Genomic DNA, 23727 nt, shown 5'->3' on the forward strand with positions numbered 1-23727 from the left:
CATATTTCTTGTGTTACGCAAAGCAGATGGCCCATTTTCTTGTTTTTAAAATGTACGGATAGCCAGGGGCACACTCCAACATCATTTACAAAAGTATCATGCGTTTAGTGAGTCAGACAGATCTGAGGCAATAGGGATGACCACGTGTTATCTTTAGGAATGTAGTGAAGTAAACGTCTTAAAAAATATAAATAGTAAAGTACAGATACCCCAAAAAACGATCTAGTTGTACTTTAAAGTATTTTTAGTTAAGTACTTTACACCACTGCCAACACATTCAATAAAACACTCAAGTAAAGCTGAAAAGCTTAACAGTATGAACATTTATTTCTGGATAGAAATTACAAAGTGTTCCAAATAGCAGTGTCTACTCAGATTATAGTAAATACATTGTTTCTCGTTAATTTTTTCTTTTAGAAATAGTCATCGTACAGGGTGTTTTTATCCACAATATTCTATCATTTTCTCCTACTGAGACTGAGGGCTGATTATAAATGCTGAGCTATGACAGACAGACAGACACGCCCTGTCCCAAATAAAAACAGCAGGAGTAATACACATGTTGACCAGCAGAGGGAGGCCGCTATTTAAAGACTGAAGTTTGGCATAATATTGGCCCGTTTGCCAGACGCATGCTATTCCTGGACTAAAAAAACACTTTCAGTGGAGATTCACTATTGCGCATTGCTTTTTAGTCTAGAAGTAGGTTTACCGTCTGGAAAACCAACTGGGCCTAAGTGTTCATGATATCGATAGTAATTTTTACATGAGAAAATAGACGAAGACACAGATGGGAGATGACAAAATACCTTATCACATCTAAGCTGCCTTAGTGATGTTAACAGTCCCTGTTTATACACTACTGCCCACATCAAGCACACATCTTATTCAGTCACATGGAGCCACTGCCCGTGAGGGGGGGTCAGCCTGGCATTTGTACACTACTACAAACTGCTCAGTGACGTTTTGACCGTGGGGGAAAAGGCATGTTTGTATGCTACTGCATAAATACTGCACTGCGGGTTTGATTGAATAGAGACGTGAGTGCAGTCAAGAGGACGCTGGGTAGAGGAAAGGAGGGAGGGAAAGAAGAGGGAAAGTTGTAGAATCAGAGAAAGAGTGACAATCTCTCAAAGTATCATAAAGACTATGCTCAATCCCACAGAGTTAGCTGGTGGTGGATGGATCTCAATAAACACACATACAAAAAATGGCTGACAGACAGAACTGCAGAAGAACGTGCTTCAGCCCTTTTCATTGTTGCTCATGAAAAGAAGAACAAAAGAGATGAGCAGGTTCACATGCTGCAGCTGGCTCCGACAGACAGACAAGGGCTTTACAAAGTAGGATCAATAAGTTAGCCAGATCACCTTTGACACTCAAAATATGATCAGGCAAAAATAGTTAATGCGTTACTGGGAGTTTTGAGCCCATTTCAAATTGATCTTTAATATTAACTCCTTTTCTGTATCAACTATTTTATTTTATGAATCACAAGTTGTTTCTGGTACATTTCTGTGGCCACCTCCTACCATCTAACACACCCTCCAGTAGTCTGCCCCAGCAACACTCAGCGCAGATGGCTAACGTCAACAAATAAAGTGAAATCTTACATACAGTACTGCCAGAGAGACGGGGACCTTCACACTGCAGTCATCCCTGACCTCTGAACTGTTACATGGCTCTCTGTCAGCAGGACAGTGTTATTGCAGTGTAGTCATGACAATGCTAAATCATCCCCATGATCATCTTTCTCACAATCCCAGTAGTATGATGAGTGCATAATTTTTTCTATTTTTCTCATTCACATATCACACACACACTCCAGCTCCACAGACTAAATGATGCTTTCAAGAGAACTGGGAAGGTCAAATCATGACGTCAGTGATCTTCAGATCGGAAAGTCAGAGATTTAGGATGATCCCAGAGTTTCCGACTTTCGAATTAGATGACCGGTCAAAACTATTTTTCCCCAGTCGGAGCTCGCTCCCCCCCGATTTCCCAGTTGTCTTGAACGCACGTCTTGAAGTCAGAGGTAGTAGATTCACGAGTTCCCAGTTGTCTTGAAAGCGGCATCAGAGAAAGGGTTACAGAGAGACTACATGACATCACATGAACATGACAGCATGGTTGAGACACAGACAGACATGGTTCAGACCAATGACGAGAATAAACCCTGGATTGCTGATGCTATTAATTAGCCAATAAAATGGACAAAAATCACATGTATTTAAGTATTTCCTTGTTGTAGTGGGGACAGTAACATTAGTACTCTCTAAAGTATTTACTTTTTATACAACTTTTTTTTGTATGTTTAGTTCACATAATTAACATATGTTATATATTATAATATACTAGTAAAAAACATGTAGACATTGAAACATTTATTTCTATAGCTTCCAAAATCTTTTTTTACACTGTAGTACCAAAATGGCTTCAACACAGCGCCCCACTGTCAGTCATCCAGGGTTTATACACATTATTGGTTCAGTCAGACAGGGCTTGTAGGACTGTAGGATGAAACGGAATCATAATAACAACAATATGAAACTGACCTCAGTCCAAAATAAACCAGCTGAATCATGAAAAAATCTTCTACATTTTTCCCTTTTTCTGAAAAGCTTATTTTGAAACAGATCAGCTTGAGTTGCCCACCACCACTGATCACTAGCATAGCTCAATTTTCTGCCCGTAAGGACAGATTACTATGGCATGTTTAGTTCAGTCTGTGTCTAGTTGAAAAGCTTCTGTGTTAGAGTGTTAGTGTCACACCTGTAAACACCGATCCTCCACCTCCCTGCCCACACCTGGAGCCTGTAGGAGGAGTCGGTCTTAAAAGGGGGGCGTTCCCAAACCTTAAAGGGGTGTGTCTGAACTGAACCAGACCTCAGCTGCAGCGCCGGACATGCTCCAGGACGTACTCGGGGAAGTGCAGAGTGCAGACCTGCAGCCCATCCAGTTTGCAAGGCATCCTGGGATACTCGTCCTCCTTCCACTTGTTGTCATCGGGGTCAAAGGTCAGGATGGAGTCGGAGTAATGTCCGTTATAGCAGAGGCCCCCCAGTACCATGATCTGTCTGTCCAGCACCGCAACGCCGTGCCCACTGCGCCCGATGGGCATCGACGCCAGGATGGTCCACTCGTCTGTCTCAGGGTCGTAAACCTCCGTGGATGGGCAGCCCTGCGACTCGAATGATGCCCGGAGGATCACACACACACCCCCGAACACGTACAGCTTCCCGTTGTGGGAGATCATCTTGTGGAAGCAGCGAGCGTAGTTCATCTTCGACTTGTTCTCCCAGCAGCTGGTGTGTGTGTTGGGGAGGGGGGTGCGGGCTGAACGCGTCCTGTGTGTGTCCGTCGTTCCTGCTCCCGCAGAGCCTGCTACACACAACCCTCCCCCCGCGTCCCGTCCAGGGTCGAACACACACACCCCTCCCCCTGCGTCCCGTCCAGGGTCGAACAGACACACCCCTCCCCCCGCGTCCCGCCCCGGGTCGAACACACACACCTGTTTGGAGGTGGATGAGGAGGTGATTCCTCCGGTGATATAGAGTTTACCATTCAGGACCGTGCCCTCATGACCGTACTTGTTGACCGGGTACGGATCCACAAACTCCCAGCGGTCCCCCGTGATGTCATAGCGTTCCGTGGAGTAAAACGTCTCATCCCGCGTCCGCCCAGCCACCGCGTAGATGAACTTACCGATGACCCCCACTGCAAACTCTGACCTTGAAGTGAAGACACAAAAAACAAAACGTTTTTTCCCCCCTTTTCTTTACACCTAATAGATCTTGTAGAAACATGAAGCCACGTCACACCTGGGAAGTACAGACCTGGGTACAGACATGTCGGCCATGCGTAGCCAGGAGTTCTGCCGGGGGTCGTAGCGGTAGACTTTAGAGGAGGCGTGGAACTCCCCGTCAGGCCCTAGCTCCTCCCCCCCCAGCAGGAAGGCAAAGTTGTTGACGATGGCCAAGCAGTCTGGTCGGAGAGGGACCTGGGGACCTTCCAACTCCCACCACACCTACGGACAGGCCATACACACATTAGAAATAGACATATGCATTATAAACGGTCATATATACATAAGACACGGACATTAGGCACATTATCGACATATTATAGACATTATAGCCATGATATACATTAGACACATTATAGACATAAGCTGTTTTCGAATACTCATACTGACCACATTATTTGTGACGTAAAATGAGTATGTAGTTAGTATGCTTATTGGTCATAGTATGGATATAGTCAGTATGCCAAAAGTTCCCGGATGTCGTACTACATTCGCCAAAATATGCAGTATACAAACTGTGGACACTATTTCCGTGCTTTTAGGGCCCATAATGCAATTCTTCAGAAAATGGGAAAGGCTTCACAACATTCAGATTTGAAGAAAATGTCTGAAAATATGCAGCCGAAGTCCGACGAGAGCGGATACAAATTCACTGCTTTAACGAATGACAATTGTTAAGAATTGAGCAATGTAAGAAAGTAATGACTTTTCAAATACGTTACGTTATGATGGCTGACAATTTGTTAGCTATGCTAGCCTTACGGACGGCATATCATTACAGCAGTTACTTGTATGTACCGGTATGTTAGCTAGCTACCTCGTTAGTTGGCTACTAATACACCGAACTTGGATATAAATTAACTTTATGCTATCTAACATTTATTGACTTTATTATTCACGTCATTCTTAGCTTAGCTAAGTGGTGTAATCGTTGTGCGTTCTCAATGGACATTGTCCATCTAGTAATTTGTTAGACACGCTAACAAGCTAAAAAGAAGTTGCATAGCAAACAGCATCAACTTCCAGTAGACAGGCGAAGCGCTAGTACACTCAACTGAAAAGAAACCGTTTGTTCACAGTATACTAAAATGAAATAGTATATAGTATGTATTCATTAAGTATGTAGTATACAGTATGTTAGTATGGTATTACCACCCTGCATTCCACTGCTGGTTTGTTTCTGAAGCTAAGCAGGATTGGTCCTGGATGGGAGACCAGATGCTGCTGGAAGTGGTGTTGGAGGGCCAGTAGGAGGCACCTTTTCCTCTGGTCTAAAAAAAAATATCCCAATGTGATTACTGCCCTGTGTAGGGTGCCGTCTTTCGTGATGGGACGTTAAACAGGTGTCCTGACTCTCTGTGGTCACTAAAGATCCCAGGGCACTTATCGTAAGAGTAGGGGTGTTAAACCTGGTGTCCTGGCTAAATTCCCAAGCTGTCCCTCATACCATCACAGTCACCTAATCATCACCAAACTTACAATTACCTCATTCATCCCCCTCCTCTCCCCTGTAACTATTCCCCATGTTTTTAGCTGTAAAGGAGAATGTGTTCTCAGTCAACTTACCTGGTAAAATAAGGGTTAAATATAATTTTTTTAACACAGTTATATACATATTATACAAATCATAGACACACAGATATTGTAGATATTATAGAGACATTATAGAAACATTAAAACACTGACACATTATAGACCTAGATACATTATAGACAGACACACATTATAGAAACACACATTATAGAGACATGTGTATAATGTTACATTATAGACATTAAACCTGACATATTAGAGCATGGCTGTAACAAGTCTCAACACACAGTAACTCTTCAGTAGGAGCGTTGGTACCCCCCAGCTGTATCCTTGTGTCTGTGCGGCAGTAGGATCGTACCTTGGGTCTGTGCGGCAGTAGGATCGTACCTTGGGTCTGTGCGGCAGTAGGATCGTACCTTGGGTCTGTGCGGCAGTAGGATCGTACCTTGGGTCTGTGCGGCAGTAGGATCGTACCTTGGGTCTGTGCGGCAGTAGGATCGTACCTTGGGTCTGTGCGGCAGTAGGATCGTACCTTGGGTCTGTGCGGCAGTAGGATCGTACCTTGGGTCTGTGCGGCAGTAGGATCGTACCTTGGGTCTGTGCGGCAGTAGGATCGTACCTTGGGTCTGTGCGGCAGTAGGATCGTACCTTGTGTCTGTGCGGCAGTAGGATCGTACCTTGTGTCTGTGCGGCAGTAGGATCGTACCTTGTGTCTGTGCGGCAGTAGGATCGTACCTTGTGTCTGTGCGGCAGTAGGATCGTACCTTGTGTCTGTGCGGCAGTAGGATCGTACCTTGGGTTTGTGCAGCAGTAGGATCTTGCTGTTGACCATGCTGTGTCCGATCATGCCCCTGAACACGGCCGTCTGTGGTCGGACCGAGCGGATGCGGTTGGACCGCGTCTCGACCAGTGGCTGCTCGTTGACGTCGTGGAAGTAGCTGAGAGCCTGGTCCACCTCCTGACGCAGCTGTCGAGAGTAACGATAGAACTCTGACGTCTTCACCTGAGGGAGATGACGAATTAGTCAGAGGTGATGTCATAGAGGAAGGCAGAACGCCTCATCTTGCAACAGTATCAGTGTGTGTGTGTGTGTGTGTGTGTGTGTGTGTGTGATATATATATAACTCAGCAAAAAAAGAAACGTTCTCTCACTGTCAACTACGTTATTTTCAGCAAACTTAACATGTGTAAATATTTTAATGAACATAAGATTCAACAACTGAGACATAAACTGAACAAGTTCCACAGACATGTGACTAACACAAATGGAATAATGTGTCTCTGATCAAAGGGAGGGGGGTCAAAATCAAAAGTAAGTCAGTATCTGGTGTGGCCACCAGCTGCATTAAGTACTGCAGTGCATCTCCTCCTCATGGACTGCACCAGATTTGCCAGTTCTTGCTGTGAGATGTTACCCCCCTCTTCCACCAAGACACCTGCAAGTTCCCGGACATTTCTGGGGGGAATGGGCCTAGCACTCACCCTCCGATCCAACAGGTCCCAGACGTGCTCAATGGGATTGAGATCTGGGCTCTTCGCTGGCCATGGCAGAACACTGACATTCCTGTCTTGCAGGAAATCACACATAGAACGAGCAGTATGGCTGGTGGCATTGTCATGCTGGAGGGTCATGTCGGGATGAGCCTGCAGGAAGGGTACCACATGAGGGAGGAGGATGTCTTCCCTGTAACGCACAGCATTGAGATTGAGCTTGTTGTCATTGCAGGCAGTCCAATGATGCTGTGACACACCGCCCCAGACCATGACGGACCCTCACCTCCAAATCGATCCCGCTCCAGAGTACAGGCCTCGGCGTAACGCTCATTCCTTCGACGATAAACGCGAATCCGACCATCACCCCTGGTGAGACAAAACCGCAACTCGTCAGTGAAGAGCACTTTTTGCCAGTCCTGTCTGGTCCAGCGACGGGCCCATAGGCGATGTTGTTGTAGGTGATGTCTGGTGAGGACCTGCCTTACAACAGGCCTACAAGCCCTCAGTCCAGCCTCTCTCAGCCCATTGCGGACAGTCTGAGCACTGATGGAGGGATTGTGCGTTCCTGGTGTAACTCAGGCAGTTGTTGTTGCCATCCTGTACCTGTCCCACAGGTGTGATGTTCAGATGTACTGATCCTGTGCAGGTGTTGTTACACGTGGTCTGCCACTGCGAGGACAATCAGCTGTCTGTCCTGTCTCCCTGTAGCGCTGTCTTAGGCGTCTCACAGTACGAACATTGCAATTTATTGCCCTGGCCACATCTGCAGTCCACATGCCTCCTTGCAGCATGCTGAAGGCACGTTCACACAGATAAGCAGGGACCCTGGGCATCTTTCTTTTGGTGTTTTCCAGAGTCAGTAGAAAGGCCTCTTCAATGTCCTATGTTTTCATAACTGTGACATTAATTGCCTACTGTCTGTAAGCTGTTAGTGTCTTAACGACCGTTCCACAGGTGCATGTTCATTAAATGTTTATGGTTCATTGAACAAGCATGGGAAACATGAAGATCTGTGAAGTTATTTGGATTTTACAAATTATCTTTGAAAGACAGGGTCCTGAAAAAGGGACGTGGGTGGGTAGGTAGGTAGATAGATGTTTAGGCTTGCCACGAAACCAACATTTTACCAATGATACAATGCCAGGCCAAGTATCATGATACCGAGTAGTATCGTGATACCACGGTGGAAGAAAATCAGTGACCCATCATGCTGTTCACCCCGTCCCCAGGACGCTTGTTCCTGTTTTCTAAACCTTCTGCAAAAACATGTCACTGAAATTCACACTCCTACTCAATGCAACACATTCAATTTAACTTCACACTGTTCAGTGTATAATACTGTACAGATTGGCTGATTTGGCTGATTTGTTCATATTTGCAAAGGCTTACCTGTGATTTGGAGGAATGGGAGGAAGGAGTATACATCAGTGGAGACTGGTGAAGGGAGGATGGATCATAATAATGGCTGGAACGTCACAAATGGAATGGTACCAAACACATATAAACCATGTGTTTGATACCATTCCACTCCAGCCATTACCACGAGCCCGTCCTCCCCAATGAAGGTGCCACCAACCTCCTGTGATATATATATGCATAATGATCTGCATGTCTCTCAGAACGATCTTCTTGACACTAACCAGTCAGGCTTCAAGACGAGTCACTCAACCGAGAATCCTCTTCTCTGTCACGGAGGCTCTCCGCACTACCAAAGCTGCCTCTCTCTCCTCTGTTCTCATCCTCCTAGATCTATCCGCTGCCTTCAACACCGTGAAGCATCAGATCCTCCTCTCCACCCTCTCAGGGCTGGGCGTCTCAGGCTCTGTACACTCTTGGATTGCATCCTACCTGGCAGGCCGCTCCACCCAGGTGACGTGGAGAGGAACTGTGTCTGCACCACGTACTCTCACTACTGGTGTCCCCCAGGGCTCGGTTCTAGGTCCTCTCTTTTTCTCTCTATACACAAAGTCACTAGACTCCGTCATATCCTTACATGGTCTCTCCTATCATTGCTATGCGGATGACACTCAACAAGTTCTCCTTCCCCCCCTTCTGACACCCAGGTGGCAACATGCATCTCTGCATGCCTGGCAGATATCTCAGCTTGGCTGTCAGCCCACCACCTCAAACTCAAGACAGAACTGCTCTTCCTCCCAGGGAAGGTTTTCCCACTCAAAGACCTCTCCATCACGGTCGCCAACTCCAGTGTCCCCCTCCCAGAGTGCAATGAAACTTGGTGTGACCCTGGACAACTCCCTGTTGTTCTCTGCCAACATCAAAGCAGTGATTCGCTCCTGCAGGTTCATGCTCTACAACATCCGTAGAGTACGACCCTACGTCACACAGGAAGCGGCGCCGGTCCTAATCCAGGCACTTGTCATCTACTATCTGGACTACTGCAACTCTCTGTAGGCTGGGCTCCCCACTTGTGCCATCAAACCCCTGGAACTTATCCAGAACGCAACAGCCCATCTGGTTTTCAACCTTCCCAAGTTCTCTCATGTCACCCCGCTTCTCAGCACACTTCACTGGCTTCCAGTTGAAGCTCGCATACACTACAAGACCATGGTGCTTACCTACGGAACAGCAAGAGGACCTGCCCCCCCCCCTACCTTCAGGCTCTACTCAAACCCTACACCCCAACCCGAGTACTCCGTTCTGCCACATCTGGTCTCTTGGCCCTCACACCCCTACGGGAGGGCAGCTCCCGCTCAGCCCAGTCCAAGCTCTTCTCTCTCCTGGCTCCCCAATAGTAGAACCAGCTTCCCCCTGAAGTTAGGACAGCAGAGTTCCTGCCCATCTTCTGAAAACATCTGAAAGACTACCTCTTCAAACATGATAACAAATTACAAAAATACACTTAACCAGCACACTCGCACTTGACCCCCCCCCTTCTAGCTCTGACTCTACTGACAGCTACGTTATTGAGGAACATTTTACTTTCTATGACTGATATGTGGTTGTCCCTCCTAGCTATCTTAACACGAAAGCACTATCTGGATAAGAGCTTCTGCTAAATTACCAACATGTAAAAATGTAAATGCAATTGTGTCAGTAAGGGGAAAACACTGCATGAAACCTTCTTTACTCTTTAGTTAAGGCACACACTATCCCTCCCTTCCTCACACTCTCCCTCCCTTCCTCACACTCTCCCTCCCTTCCTCACACTCTTCCTCCCTTCCTCACACATTCTGTCTCCCCCTCTCTCTCTCATAAACACACACCCCTCTCTCCGTCTCCCTCTCTCACACACCCCTCTCTCCGTCTCCCTCTCTCCGTCTCAAACACACACCCCCCTCTCTCCGTCTCAAACACACACCCCTCTCTCCGTCTCCCTCTCTCAAACACACACCCCTCTCTCCGTCTCCCTCTCTCAAACACACACCCCTCTCCCCGTCTCCCTCTCTCAAACACACACCCCTCTCCCCGTCTCCCTCTCTCAAACACACACCCCTCTCCCCGTCTCCCTCTCTCAAACACACACCCCTCTCCCCGTCTCCCTCTCTCAAACACACACCCCTCTCCCCGTCTCCCTCTCTCAAACACACACCCCTCTCCCCGTCTCCCTCTCTCAAACACACACCCCTCTCCCCGTCTCCCTCTCTCAAACACACACCCCTCTCCCCGTCTCCCTCTCTCAAACACACACCCCTCTCCCCGTCTCCCTCTCTCAAACACACACCCCTCTCTCCGTCTCCCTCTCTCAAACACACACCCCTCTCTCCGTCTCCCTCTCTCAAACACACACCCCTCTCTCCGTCTCCCTCTCTCAAACACACACCCCTCTCTCGGTCTCCCTCTCTCAAACACACACCCCTCTCTCGGTCTCCCTCTCTCAAACACACACCCCTCTCTGTCTCCCTCTCATAAACACACCCCTCTGTCTCCCTCTCATAAACACACCCCTCTGTCTCCCTCTCAAACACACACCCCTCTCTCCGTCTCCCTCTCTCTCTCAAACACACACCCCTCTCTCGGTCTCCCTCTCTCTCTCAAACACACACCCCTCTCTCGGTCTCCCTCTCTCTCTCAAACACACACCCCTCTCTCCGTCTCCCTCTCTCTCTCAAACACACACCCCTCTCTCAGTCTCCCTCTCTCTCTCAAACACACACCCCTCTCTCCGTCTCCCTCTCTCAAACACACACCCCTCTCTGTCTCCCTCTCTCAAACACACACCCCTCTCTGTCTCCCTCTCTCAAACACACACCCCTCTCTGTCTCCCTCTCTCAAACACACACCCCTCTCTGTCTCCCTCTCTCAAACACACACCCCTCTCTGTCCCCCTCTCTCAAACACACCCCCCTCTCTGTCTCCCTCTCTCAAACACACACCCCTCTCTGTCTCCCTCTCTCAAACACACACCCCTCTCTGTCTCCCTCTCTCAAACACACACCCCTCTCTGTCTCCCTCTCTCAAACACACACCCCTCTCTGTCTCCCTCTCTCAAACACACACCCCTCTCTGTCTCCCTCTCTCAAACACACACCCCTCTCTGTCTCCCTCTCTCAAACACACACCCCTCTCTGTCTCCCTCTCTCAAACACACACCCCTCTCTGTCTCCCTCTCTCAAACACACCCCTCTCTGTCTCCCTCTCTCAAACACACCCCTCTGTCTCCCTCTCAAACACACACCCCTCTGTCTCCCTCTCAAACACACACCCCTCTCTGTCTCCCTCTCTCAAACACACACCCCTCTCTGTCTCCCTCTCTCAAACACACACCCCTCTCTGTCTCCCTCTCTCAAACACACACCCCTCTCTGTCTCCCTCTCTCAAACACACCCCTCTCTGTCTCCCTCTCTCAAACACACCCCTCTGTCTCCCTCTCAAACACACACCCCTCTGTCTCCCTCTCAAACACACACCCCTCTCTGTCTCCCTCTCTCAAACACACACCCCTCTCTGTCTCCCTCTCTCAAACACACACCCCTCTCTGTCTCCCTCTCTCAAACACACACCCCTCTCTGTCTCCCTCTCTCAAACACACACCCCTCTCTGTCTCCCTCTCTCAAACACACCCCTCTCTGTCTCCCTCTCTCAAACACACCCCTCTGTCTCCCTCTCTCAAACACACCCCTCTGTCTCCCTCTCAAACACACACCCCTCTCTCCGTCTCCCTCTCTCTCTCAAACACACACCCCTCTCTCCGTCTCCCTCTCTCTCTCAAACACACACCCCTCTCTCTGTCTGTCTCCCTCTCCCTCTCAAACACACACCCCTCTCTCTGTCTGTCTCCCTCTCCCTCTCAAACACACACCCCTCTCTCTGTCTGTCTCCCGCTCAAACACACACCCCTCTCTCTGTCTGTCTCCCTCTCAAACACACACCCCTCTCTCTGTCTCCCTCTCAAACACACACCCCTCTCTCTGTCTCCCTCTCAAACACACACCCCTCTCTCCCTCTCCCTCTCATAAACACACCCCTCTCTCTCTGTGTCCCTCTCATAAACACACAGCACTCTCTCTCTCCCACAAACACACGCGGCTCCCAACTTTTAAAACATTTGGCACCAAACAGAATTTAAGGAGCAGCAGAAATAAATAGATTTGGTATAGTTCAAGCTTCCATTAGGCCTATATGAATCCTACCTTTTGAAGCACATCTCATGATTAGCAGACCATTTTCATTTCCTCCTGTGTCAGATGTGCCTGAACCTACTGCCAAGTTACCAGTTGTTTGTTATCAAACCAATCATTAGCGACCCGGATTAGTTTAAAATGGCCCGTAACATTTGTGAAATTAATTCAAATGTGAGTGAATCCTGATACAAAGAAAGGAAGGCATCTCCTGTAATATGGGTCATCTGTTTTTAACCGTTTAGGCTAGAAACGAGCCGTTTTCTTTGCTGTAAAGCTGCAAGCATGCCTGTCACCAAGCGGTTCTCCATTTCCCCTCTCTGACACTCAGAGGCTGCATGACAGTGAGCTTTCAAAGTCTATTCAGACTGGTCTGTGCTCTTGGTTAGAACAGGCAATTAAATTATACAATGTGTCAACACTGCTCGCTTTGCGCGCTGCTCCAAAATAACAAATGTACAACTAACAACAGAAGACTCAGAGTCTGGGTCTGCATCGCCGCTCGCCATCACGGCTAAATTATATTTTTCAAAACTGACGGCGGAATAGATGAGCATGAAGAGCTGACGGAGAGAAGCAGGTGAGTGAGGGCTGGTAGGGGATGTGAAGAGCTGACGGAGAGAAGCAGGTGAGTGAGGGCTGGTAGGGGATGTGAAGAGCGGATGGAGAGAAGCAGGTGAGTGAGGGCAGGTAGGTAGGGGATGTGAAGAGCGGATGGAGAGAAGCAGGTGAGTGAGGGCAGGTAGGTAGGGGATGTGAAGAGCGGATGGAGAGAAGCAGGTGAGTGAGGGCTGGTAGGGGATGTGAAGAGCGGACGGACAGAAGCAGGCGAGTGAGGGCTGGTAGGGGATGTGAAGAGCGGACGGAGAGAAGCAGGCGAGTGAGGGCTGGTAGGGGATGTGAAGAGCGGACGGAGAGAAGCAGGTGAGTGAGGGCTGGTAGGGGATGTGAAGAGCGGACGGAGAGAAGCAGGTGAGTGAGGGCTGGTAGGGGATGTGAAGAGCGGACGGAGAGAAGCAGGTGAGTGAGGGCTGGTAGGGGATGTGAAGAGCAGATGGAGAGAAGCAGGTGAGTGAGGGCAGGTAGGGGATGTGAAGAGCGGACAGAGAGAAGCAGGTGAGTGAGGGCAGGTAGGGGATGGGCTGGTTCATTACAGCTGCCACACGTGATATACACATGAAAGTGAAGTGGATATCATTGGACCGGTGCATACCAGAGACTAGTCAATGTGGCTTCAATTCAACTGACTTTATAAACATATTATAACAGGCGCCAGCAGGTTCTTTAGATCGGTAGGGCTGAAAAACTTGGTAGAATCATATGAAACATTACTACGGTACTCTAAAATGTTGGTATCATAAGCATCGGTACCGTGATACTACCGTAGTACTGGTGTACCGTACAACACTATTTGTGTGTGTCTTACCTTCTCGAAGACGTTAGCGGCAGTCATGAGGCAGAAGCGTAGAGACTGGACGACAGTGTCTGTGTGTCTCCAGCGGCGGCGGTCGTGTCGGAGCCAGGCCTGGACAGACTCATACAGTTCTATCTCTGGGAACCGACTCAGGGCATCACTGTCCAGGTACGCCTGACAAACACACACACACACGAATATATTACCTGTTTTAAAGAGCACAAAGCATCACTGTTCATGTACACACACACACACACACACACACAGTTAACTAGGGGGTGCCAGTCAGTTCTTCCACCACACCTGCAGTCTCTCCAGGCTGAGGTAGAGCAGGAAGTCAGGTTTGCTCATCAAAGGAACAAAGTTCTCCAGCAGGAAGTTGTCGAGCTGCTCCTGCACGCCCTCCACCCCCACGCTGAAGTCCTCCAGAAGTCTCATGACCTCGGCACAGTTCTCCAGACAGATCTTAGACAGCAGGAAGGAACAGCAGAACTCTACCACCTCCGTCAGCTGGACGTACATGGCTGCCTAGAGGGTGAGGAGAGAGAGACAGATCTTAGACAGCTGGGGCCAGTTGCACCAGGAAAAAAGTACCCAATTTTCATACTTGAGTCAAAGTAAAGATACCTTCATAGAAAATGACTCAAGTTAAAAAGTTAATCATCCAGTAAAAGACTACTTGAGTAAAAGTTAAAAGGTATTTGGTTTTAAATATACTTTTTTGTATCAAAAGTAAATGTAATTGCTAAAATATACTTGAGTATCAAAAGTAAAAGTATAAATAATTTCAAATTCTTATATTAAGCACAAACGGCACAATTTTCCATTTTTTATTTATTTACGGAAAGCCAGGGGCACACTCCAACACTCAGACATCATTTACAAATGAAACGTGTTTTTAGTGAGTCTGCTAGATCAGAGGCATTAGGGATGACCAGGGATGTTCTCTGTTTAGTGAGTCTGCCAGATCAGAGGCAGTAGGGATGACCAGGGATGTTCTCTGTTTAGTGAGTCTGCCAGATCAGAGGCAGTAGGGACGACCAGGGATGTTCTCTGTTTAGTGAGTCTGCCAGATCAGAGGCAGTAGGGATGACCAGGGATGTTCTCTGTTTAGTGAGTCTGCCAGATCAGAGGCAGTAGGGACGACCAGGGATGTTCTCTGTTTAGTGAGTCTGCCAGATCAGAGGCAGTAGGGATGACCAGGGATGTTCTCTGTTTAGTGAGTCTGCCAGATCAGAGGCAGTAGGGATGACCAGGGATGTTCTCTGTTTAGTGAGTCTGCCAGATCAGAGGCAGTAGGGACGACCAGGGATGTTCCCCTGATAAGTGCATTATTATTATGAATTAGACCATTTTCCTGTCCTGTTACGTATTCAAAATATACTTTTAGGTGTCAGGGAAAATGTATGGAGTAAAAAGTACATTATTTTCTTTAGGAATGTAATGTAGTAAAAGTTGTCAAAATGATAAATATTATAGTACAGATGCCCCAAAAACGTTTTAAGTAGTACTTTAAAGTATTTTTACTTAAGTACTTTACACCACTGGTCGTAACTCTACGTCCGGCGTAAAATGCGCTCTATACCGGACCTAAACATTATACCTGTTGACTTTGACAGGCCACTCCCAGGTGGTGAGGGTAGGCAACAACACATCCGCCACGCTGATCCTCAACACAGGGACTCCTCAGGGGTGCGTGCTTACTCCCATTCTGTACTCCCTGTTCACCCACGACTGCATGGCCGTGCACGACTCCAACACAATCATTAAGTTTGTCAACGATGGTAGGCCTGATCACAGATGACAATGAGACAGCCTATAGGGAGGCGGTCAGAGACCTGGCATTATGGTGCCAGGACAACAACCTCTCCCTCAACGTCAGCAAGACAAACTGTGGACTACAGGAAACGGAGGTCCTTTCACATCGATGGGGCTGTAGTGGAGCGGATCGAGAGCTTCAACTTCCTGTGTCCACATCACTAAGGAACTATCATGGTCCAAACACACCAACACAGTCGTGAAGAAGGCACCCCAATGCCTCTTCCCCCTCAGGAGGCCCAAAATATTTGACATGAGCCCTCACACTCACTACACTGACACTCCAACACACACGCATAATGACGCCACACACTCACCACATACGCTGCTGCTACTCTTTTTATTGTCTATCCTGATTGCCTAGTCACTTTCACCCCACTTGCATGTACATACTGTATTACCTGAACTACCACGTATCCCTGCACATTGACTCAGTACCGGTACTCCTTGTATATAGCCTCATTATTGTTATTTTGTGTTACTATTTCCTTTTTTATTTTGCAAATGTTTCTTACTTTTAAACACTGGAATGTTGGAAAAGCGCTCATAAGTAAGCATTTCACGGTCTACACCTGTTGTATTCGGCGCAAGTAACTTTTTCAGCGGGGACACCATTTTTTCTGAACGATTTTCTGGGAACCCCATTTATTTTGCAAGAAATTCTGGCGAACCCACCCCATTATCGTACGACAACCTTAAAAATCGGCCAATTTAGATCTCCAAATCAGCAAATAACGTTCAAAACGCTTACATTTTCATTCCTCTTTAAAAAATAAAAACATTTACTTAAAAAAAAAAAAAAAATTAAGTTTGTATATTGTCTCAAAAAATAATATGTACTCTTAATGTAACCTCTAACAGTCTATTAGCTAGAAAGGTCACTTCAGACACATTTTCGCTAATAGCAGCTGTTTAATTGGTTATACAAAGGTTAGCCATGTGCTGGAAAAAATGCGGCAACTTCTTGGACCTACGACTGTTACTAGCAGGTTCTTTTTCATTGTCACATACTCCAGTGAGTGCAATTAGCTCCAATGAGTAATTAGCTCAATATTAGAAGTTGAGAAATAAAGTTGATGTCATTAGAAGATATTCTCATCTTTTCTATTGTATGTACGTAATTCAAAATGTATTTATTCTCGTTGCTAGCGATATTCATAAAAACAGTGGGGGAATAAAATCACTTTAAAAAATATATTTTTGCGAACCCCCTACAGTACCTCAACGGACACCTAGGGGGCCACAGACCCCAGGTTGAATACCCCTGGCTCAGAGGGTTAAAGGTCTGTGTGTTACCTGTAGTATCTCCTGCACAGTGACCATGCTGAGCTCCAGTGAACCATAGTACATGAACCTCAGGACGTGGCCGAAGCCGGCAGCCGTTAACCCCTTCATGTGGATCTTGTCCTGGTCTCTCTCTCTCATGTCTGCTGTGAACATGACCCGGAAGTAGTCACTCTGGGTCGCCAGCAGGGCCTTGTGTGCCTGGAGGAGGGGATAACATTAAATTACATGTTAGTGAAAGAGTGTGTGTGTGTGTGTGTGTGTGTGTGTGTGTGTGTGTGTGTGTGTGTGTTGCTAACATGGAAGTGGTGTTCCTCTATCAGCAGCGTGACGTCCAATAGGAGCCTCTCCTCGTACAGCGCCCGGAACCCTGAGGACACGCTTCCATCATGAACCTGGGACAGGTACACCTCCACCTCCCCCCCCGACATCACACACCTGGAGGAGGAGAGGAGCTTAATAACACACACCTCCCCTTTGACAACACATACCTGCAGTAAGGAGAGGGATCAATAACACACTGGTAGTATGACAGTACTAATGCTTTACTGTTCAACCACAGACCGATGGAAGAGTAGAAAAACTATGTCACTCAAAAGGGATCCGTCACACTACAGACCAAACACAATGCTGTTTTTCTCTCTAACACGTGTGTGTAAGACTGTCTCAGTGAAAGGCTCTGGAATGACGTCAAGAACATTCACACCTCAGCAGTTCAGCGCTCGTACACACAGGCACTGAAATACACACCCACACAGAAATGGGTGCTGCGTGCGTACACTCTCACACACACGCTTCGAACACCCCGACAGCGTCTTTGAGCTAAATAGTACGCAGCATCATCTGGATATGTATGCAACAACATTTCAACATTCACCTTCTGCTACTATTTCTGTCAAGCCATCTACGCATACAGTTTGACGCATACGTTCAATAAATCCAACGTCTGCACCACACTGAACACACTGCAACTGCCTCTGCAACACAATGCTGCAAGGCAAACGCAGCGTTTCATTGGAAATGAACGTAATTCTGGTTTACCAAAATGCAATGAATCTGTCGGTGTGTTCGAAGCGTCACACACTAGCAGCAAACCCACCCACAAACAATCAGATACAAATGCATGCACAAACACTCTATTCACTCCCACACACGCACGCACACACGCACACTCACCTCTGATTGGCCACGGGCATGTCAGAGGGGGTATTCCGAGCCAATCAGAGGACAGTGGCCCTTGTGTCCGGGGAGAAACTAACAACGCCCTTCTCTGAATCACCTGGACGACAAACCCAAAATTAAATTGTTCATCAAAACTGTATGTTGAAAATCAATACAAAAGATTATTCAAACCAAGCCGTGGCCTAGACCTAAAGCTACTGAGAAAGTTTGGCCAGATGTGTGCATATAACTTTTTCCTGAATGAGGAGAACGCGTACTGAGACTCCAAGGACCCCATTCCTATACTCAAATTACATTTCTTCCATTCTTTCCTCCTGGCCGGATAAAAAGGCTGCTAGAAGGCCAGCATCCCGGAGTCGCCTCTTCACTGTTGACGTTGAGACTGGTGTTTGGCGGGTACTATTTAATGAAGCTACCAGTTGAGAACTCGTTAGGCGTCTGTTTCTCAAACTAAACACTCTAATGTACTTGTCCTTTTGCTAAGTTGTGCACCGGGGGCCTCCCACTCCTCTTTCTATTCTGGTTAGAGCCAGTTTGCGCTGTTCTGTGAAGGGAGTAGTACACAGCGTTGTACGAGATCTTCAGTTTCTTGGTAATTTCTCGCATGGAATAGCCTTTATTTCTCAGAAGAAAGTATTTGTTTCTGGCCATTTTGAGCCTGTAAATCGAACCCACAAATGCTGATGCTCCAGATACTCAACTAGTCTAAAGAAGGCAGTTGTATTGCTTCTTTAAATCAGAACAACAGTTTTCAGCTGTGCTAACATAATTGATAAAGGGTTTTCTATTGATCAATTAGCCTTTTAAAATGATAAAACTTGCATTAGCTAACACAACATGCCATTGGACCACAGGAGTGATGGTTGCTGATAATGGTCCTCTGTACGACTATGTAGATATTCCGTTTCCAGCTGCAATAGCCATTTACAACATTAACAATGTCTACGCTGTATTTATGAACAATTTCATGTTATTTTAATGGACAAAAAAATGTACTTTTCTTTCAAAAACAAGGACATTTCTAAGTGACCCCAAGCTTTTGAACGGTAGTGTGCATTATGGGAAACATTCCTCATTCAGTCATAGTTAGCAGTAGAACAATGGATTGGCATGAATTTGCCATCGTCAACTTTTAGAAGGAAGGTCAGTAGGAAAGTTAAGCTAATCATTTAAACCACCAACATGTATTCACATTCACTGAACATTTAGTATTAAAAACTCAAAAACATTCATTTTCCAACTGCTTTTTCTATAATCCTGCAGACCATTTATCATTCTCCTCCATACCTTATATTCCAATGCATCCAACATTATGCATGCCCACCATGGTATTGGGCAGATTGTGAAATTTGAGAACTCATCTTGTTTAGAAATCAAACCCTAAGGGCTCCCGAGTGGCACAGCGGTCTAAGGCACTGCATCGCAGTGCTAGAGGCATCAATACAGACCCGGGTTCGATCCCTGGCTGTATCACAACCGGCCATGATCAGGAGTCTCATTGGCCCAGCGTCGTCCGCGTTAGGGGAGGGTTTGGCTGGAGTGGCTTTACTTTGCTTATCACGCTCTAGCGACTCCTTGTGTCAGACCGGGTGCCTGCAGGCTGACCTCGGTCGTCAGTTGAACGGTGTTTCCTCCGACACATTGGTGCGGCTGGCATCTGGGTTAAGCAGGCGGGTGTTAAGACGCGCGGTTTGGCGGGTCATGTTTCGGATGACGCATGATGCGACCTTCGCCTCCCGAGCCCGTTGGGGAGTTGCAGCAATGAGAGAACATTGAAATTGGGGAGAAAAAGGGGGTAAAATACAGAAAAAAAGAAATATATATATATATATATATATATATATATAAATAAAATAATCAAACCCTGGTCATCTTACTGCAGCGCACATTGTATACATTTTGCCCAGCTGTTTTTAGAGAAGATTGTATTGCAAGGTATGCTATATGTGTAGGCTGCGTTTACATCCTAGATAGAAGCAGGCCATTGGCTGCCTTCATCATGAGGGTTATGTACGGGAGTTTTGATTTGTTCTAAGCTTAGCAGTTTGAAATATACTTTTTATGAGGAACATATACAAATAATCAGCTCCTCCCTCGTTTTTCAGCCCACCACCTAAAGTCATCGATCACGTGACACCATTCAAACATACATGAAGACTCAATAGCACCACAGAGTTTCTTAACCCAGAGCTGCAACATTGGGAGACTTCCGGGAACGCTTGCGAAACAGACCAGGCCGGGGTTTGAGAAGTCAATGAGAGAAGTGAAAAATTATTCCTTAGTTGTTAATTTTCCCCAAATCTAAAGGCACAACCTAGATTCCAGCCAATGTCTTCAGTATTACTCCAACCTCGTGAAAGTGACAAACTGACACATTTTCATTTTTGTCAAAAACAACTTTATATGGAAGGAGTGACTTTGATTTGACGGCCTGCACATGCGTAGTTCGGAGCGAACGACTGTTCAACCCGATTACGTTTTTCTGTGTATGAGCTGAGCTAGCCAACGTCACCATGACGTCGCCTACAAGTGTGATCAGGGATTTTAATTGGAGAAGCAGATTCTGCCTATCTTCATACTGTACTGTTTTGATAGCGCATTGAAGCCACATTAAATCAGTTAAGATGGCGTCTCATGGAGACATAACATTCGCAGTCTAAGCTACTCCAGGAAGTGACGTTGCAGGCTAGCTCAGTGCTGCCCCTCTCATTGAGAAACTCCAGTTGAGGGCCGACAGGGGTACTGTTTTTTATTTAACTAGGCAAGTCAGTTAATAAGAACAAATTCTTATTTACAATGATGGCCTACCATTAGCAACTGTATGGTACCATTAGCAACTAAATTATCCTTAACTTTTTCTGAGTGCGATTTAAAAAATGATCTGTTTCAGAACACACATCTGGTGTATTAGAAGCAATTATTGGTACCATGATTATCTTCTAAACTTATTATTATTTATTTTTTTACATGATGATTGCCATTTTTCCATTCACTAAAATGGGGGTTCCTGTTTTTTTGCTAACAATGCATTCAGTATCGCAGTCGGCCTTGAACTTCCGTGGCTTTAATGAGAGGGGACTTCCGTTTCCCCCAGAAATGGATGTTATGGTTGTCATGGAGATGGTACCTTTTGGGGGCCTCGGGGCCAGTCTCGGGTTTAGCTGACAGCATGCTGAGGGGACGCTCACATTTCCTTTGTTTATGTTTGCCCTGATCTAAAGACAGACACACAGAGATAGAGAGAGAGAGAGAGAGAGAGAGAGAGAGAGAGAGAGAGAGAGAGAGAGAGAGAGAGAGAGACATAGACAGAGAGAAAAAAAAACATATGTTCTACAAACCTAGGTAGAAATAAATTAAAAAATATATTAAATAAATCATGATTGTAATTTAGCTAGTGCATTTAATTGACTCAAAAACATGTCTATAGACTCACCATGTAGTCTTTTGATCTAATCGTGTTGGCTAGCAAACTAACGTTAGCTAAACCAGAGTCATATATTTTGTAGACGCTGAGTTTAACCAGTGAACTCGCGCAGTCGGGGGAATCACAGCTTGATTATTTTTCACGCAAGGCCATGACAGGACTGTCAAATTGATAGTCAATGTAGCTATCCAACTTGCTAACGGCAATACACACTGTATTGCAATGTAAACTCTTCCAATATAACGGTCAAGAATAACAGTGACTGGTAGCTCACGACATCCCGTGGAATTACCTAGCAGCTAGTTTAGCAGACTAAAATGTCTCTCACCTCGGCGCTGCGAGTCCCCACAACCCCTCTTCGACCAGACGGACCTGGCTCCTTCTGACATGGGCTGCGGGTTTATAGCCGAGATCAAGAAAAAGGACAATAAAAAAGCATCGCCGAAGATTCCTTATCGTCCATTTAGAATCCCCCTGCGGCTTCAATTTGTCGTTCTTTTACCTGGATATCAAAATACTGTTTGTCTATGGAGTCCATAGCCATTGCAGACGCCATATTATTCTCTGCACTGACGTAATTTCCTGAGGTATAGCCCAGTCGAACGGAACTGTAGTGGCGTCGTTGTGCAGTGAAGTGAGCCTGTCAATCAAAATCACCAAGCAGGTGTACTATACTGGGCCAACCTGCGATTATAGACCTGCAGTGCAGAATAATTGAGGAGCGATTATAGAGCTGCAGTACAGAATAATTAAGGCCTCTCTTCCTCATACTGACCTTGTAATCAACTATTCTCTCTCTCACTCTCTCTTTGTGTTGACCCTTGTATTTTATTTATATTTTTTTCTATGCACACTCACATAGCCCTACACACTCACACACAGTGACACTCCAACACACACACACACACACACACACACACACACACACACACACACACACACTCACTATATAATTTGCTCACACACACATAATATGCACGTACATTTATACTGACTCTACACAAACGCACACCCACTCACATACAATCATCTTATACGCTGCTGCTACTTTGTTTATCATATATCCTGATGCCTAGTCACCTTACATATCTACCTCTATCAATCCAGTATCCCTGCACATTGTAAATATGGTACTAGAACTGACTGACCCTGTGTAGAGTATGCTTACTTACTTTCTTGTATTCTTCTTATTTCTTGTGTTTTTGTTCTACCTTGTTATTTTTTGTATTACATAACTATTGATAACTGCATTGTTGGGTTTAGAGCTTGCAAGAAAGGCATTTCACTGTATGTGCACATGAAATTAAAAAACATGAAACTTGGAAGGAGTGCAATCATTGATCTAGGTTCAGAGGCCTCTTGGCAGAGGCAATAGCAAGTAGCATGCTCACACCCCATCTTCCATAATAAAGTAGCGACCCGTACAGACACAGTGTGTTATGTGTTAGACTATTAGTTGGTTGTGTTGTACTTACCAGTACCCAGTGTTCGCGGGGTCCAACATGCCAATCAACCTGCTATCTGCCAATCACGGGAATGCCTGGAATGTTCTGATGCCGGGCATCCTGATGGTTGGCGGAGTAGCGTGGAGGGGGGTTGGGGCAGGGGGATGGAGCATTGGAAGCTAAGACCAGGTTTAGCCATTGTTCTCTCTCTTACGTCTGGCCTTCACAAGAGAAGGTCACGGTTGTTTTATAGGGTATCCTTCATTTATTTGGCGTGGGCTACGGCCAAACAGTAGCCTGTGTGAAGTTGGGTTAATAAATCATAAATTCATAAACTCAATCCTCTGTCTGGACAATTGTTCCTTTATGATCTAGTCAGGTCATTACAATAACAATAAAGCCAATTGAATCACTGCATGGTAGACTTTCTTAACTACAATAGGGCAGTGTTTATGAATCTTTCCCCCAGATACATTTACAAAATTGAAAACTTCACACTACTGAGCAGAGCTGTAACCTACTGTTCTGGCCTGGTCATACATATGCATCGATCACAGATTGTGGAAACAAGGATATGCTGTATATTAGTTTGTTATAGCTATATGGTGGAAAGGAAAATGTAAAAATACTAAATAACCTAGCCAGTATAGTTCGATCGGCATGATAGTGTGAAAAGGGTCATATATATCTACCTTTTATACAACACTCCTTCCATGGCCTCCAACTGCTCTTAAACGCTAGTAAAACTA

At 46.2% G+C, this 23727-nt stretch overlaps 1 protein-coding gene across 5 annotated transcripts; it reads right to left on the reverse strand.

Annotated features, from left to right (window-relative positions):
* Positions 1-296: 296 nt before the first annotated feature.
* LOC115195453 (kelch-like protein 15) lies at positions 297-22127 on the reverse strand. 5 transcript variants are annotated; one of them, XM_029755302.1, is made up of 10 exons: positions 21862-21878; positions 21237-21324; positions 18104-18206; positions 17227-17365; positions 16940-17128; positions 14129-14353; positions 13838-13999; positions 6132-6341; positions 3837-4027; positions 297-3731 (listed from the first exon to the last, which is right to left on the reverse strand). In XM_029755302.1, exons 3-10 carry the CDS (start codon positions 18121-18123, stop codon positions 2888-2890), a joined length of 1980 nt encoding a protein of 659 aa, XP_029611162.1. In that variant the 5' UTR covers positions 18124-18206; positions 21237-21324; positions 21862-21878; the 3' UTR covers positions 297-2887. The 5 variants fall into 5 exon arrangements, with proteins under 5 accessions (XP_029611162.1, XP_029611160.1, XP_029611163.1 ...); XM_029755300.1 differs by lacking the exon at positions 18104-18206 and having other exon boundaries at positions 21862-22127; XM_029755303.1 differs by lacking the exon at positions 21237-21324 and having other exon boundaries at positions 21862-21942.
* Positions 22128-23727: the final 1600 nt, after the last annotated feature.

This window comes from Salmo trutta, chromosome 6, assembly GCF_901001165.1.
Source record: "Salmo trutta chromosome 6, fSalTru1.1, whole genome shotgun sequence".
Taxonomy (NCBI): domain Eukaryota; kingdom Metazoa; phylum Chordata; class Actinopteri; order Salmoniformes; family Salmonidae; genus Salmo; species Salmo trutta.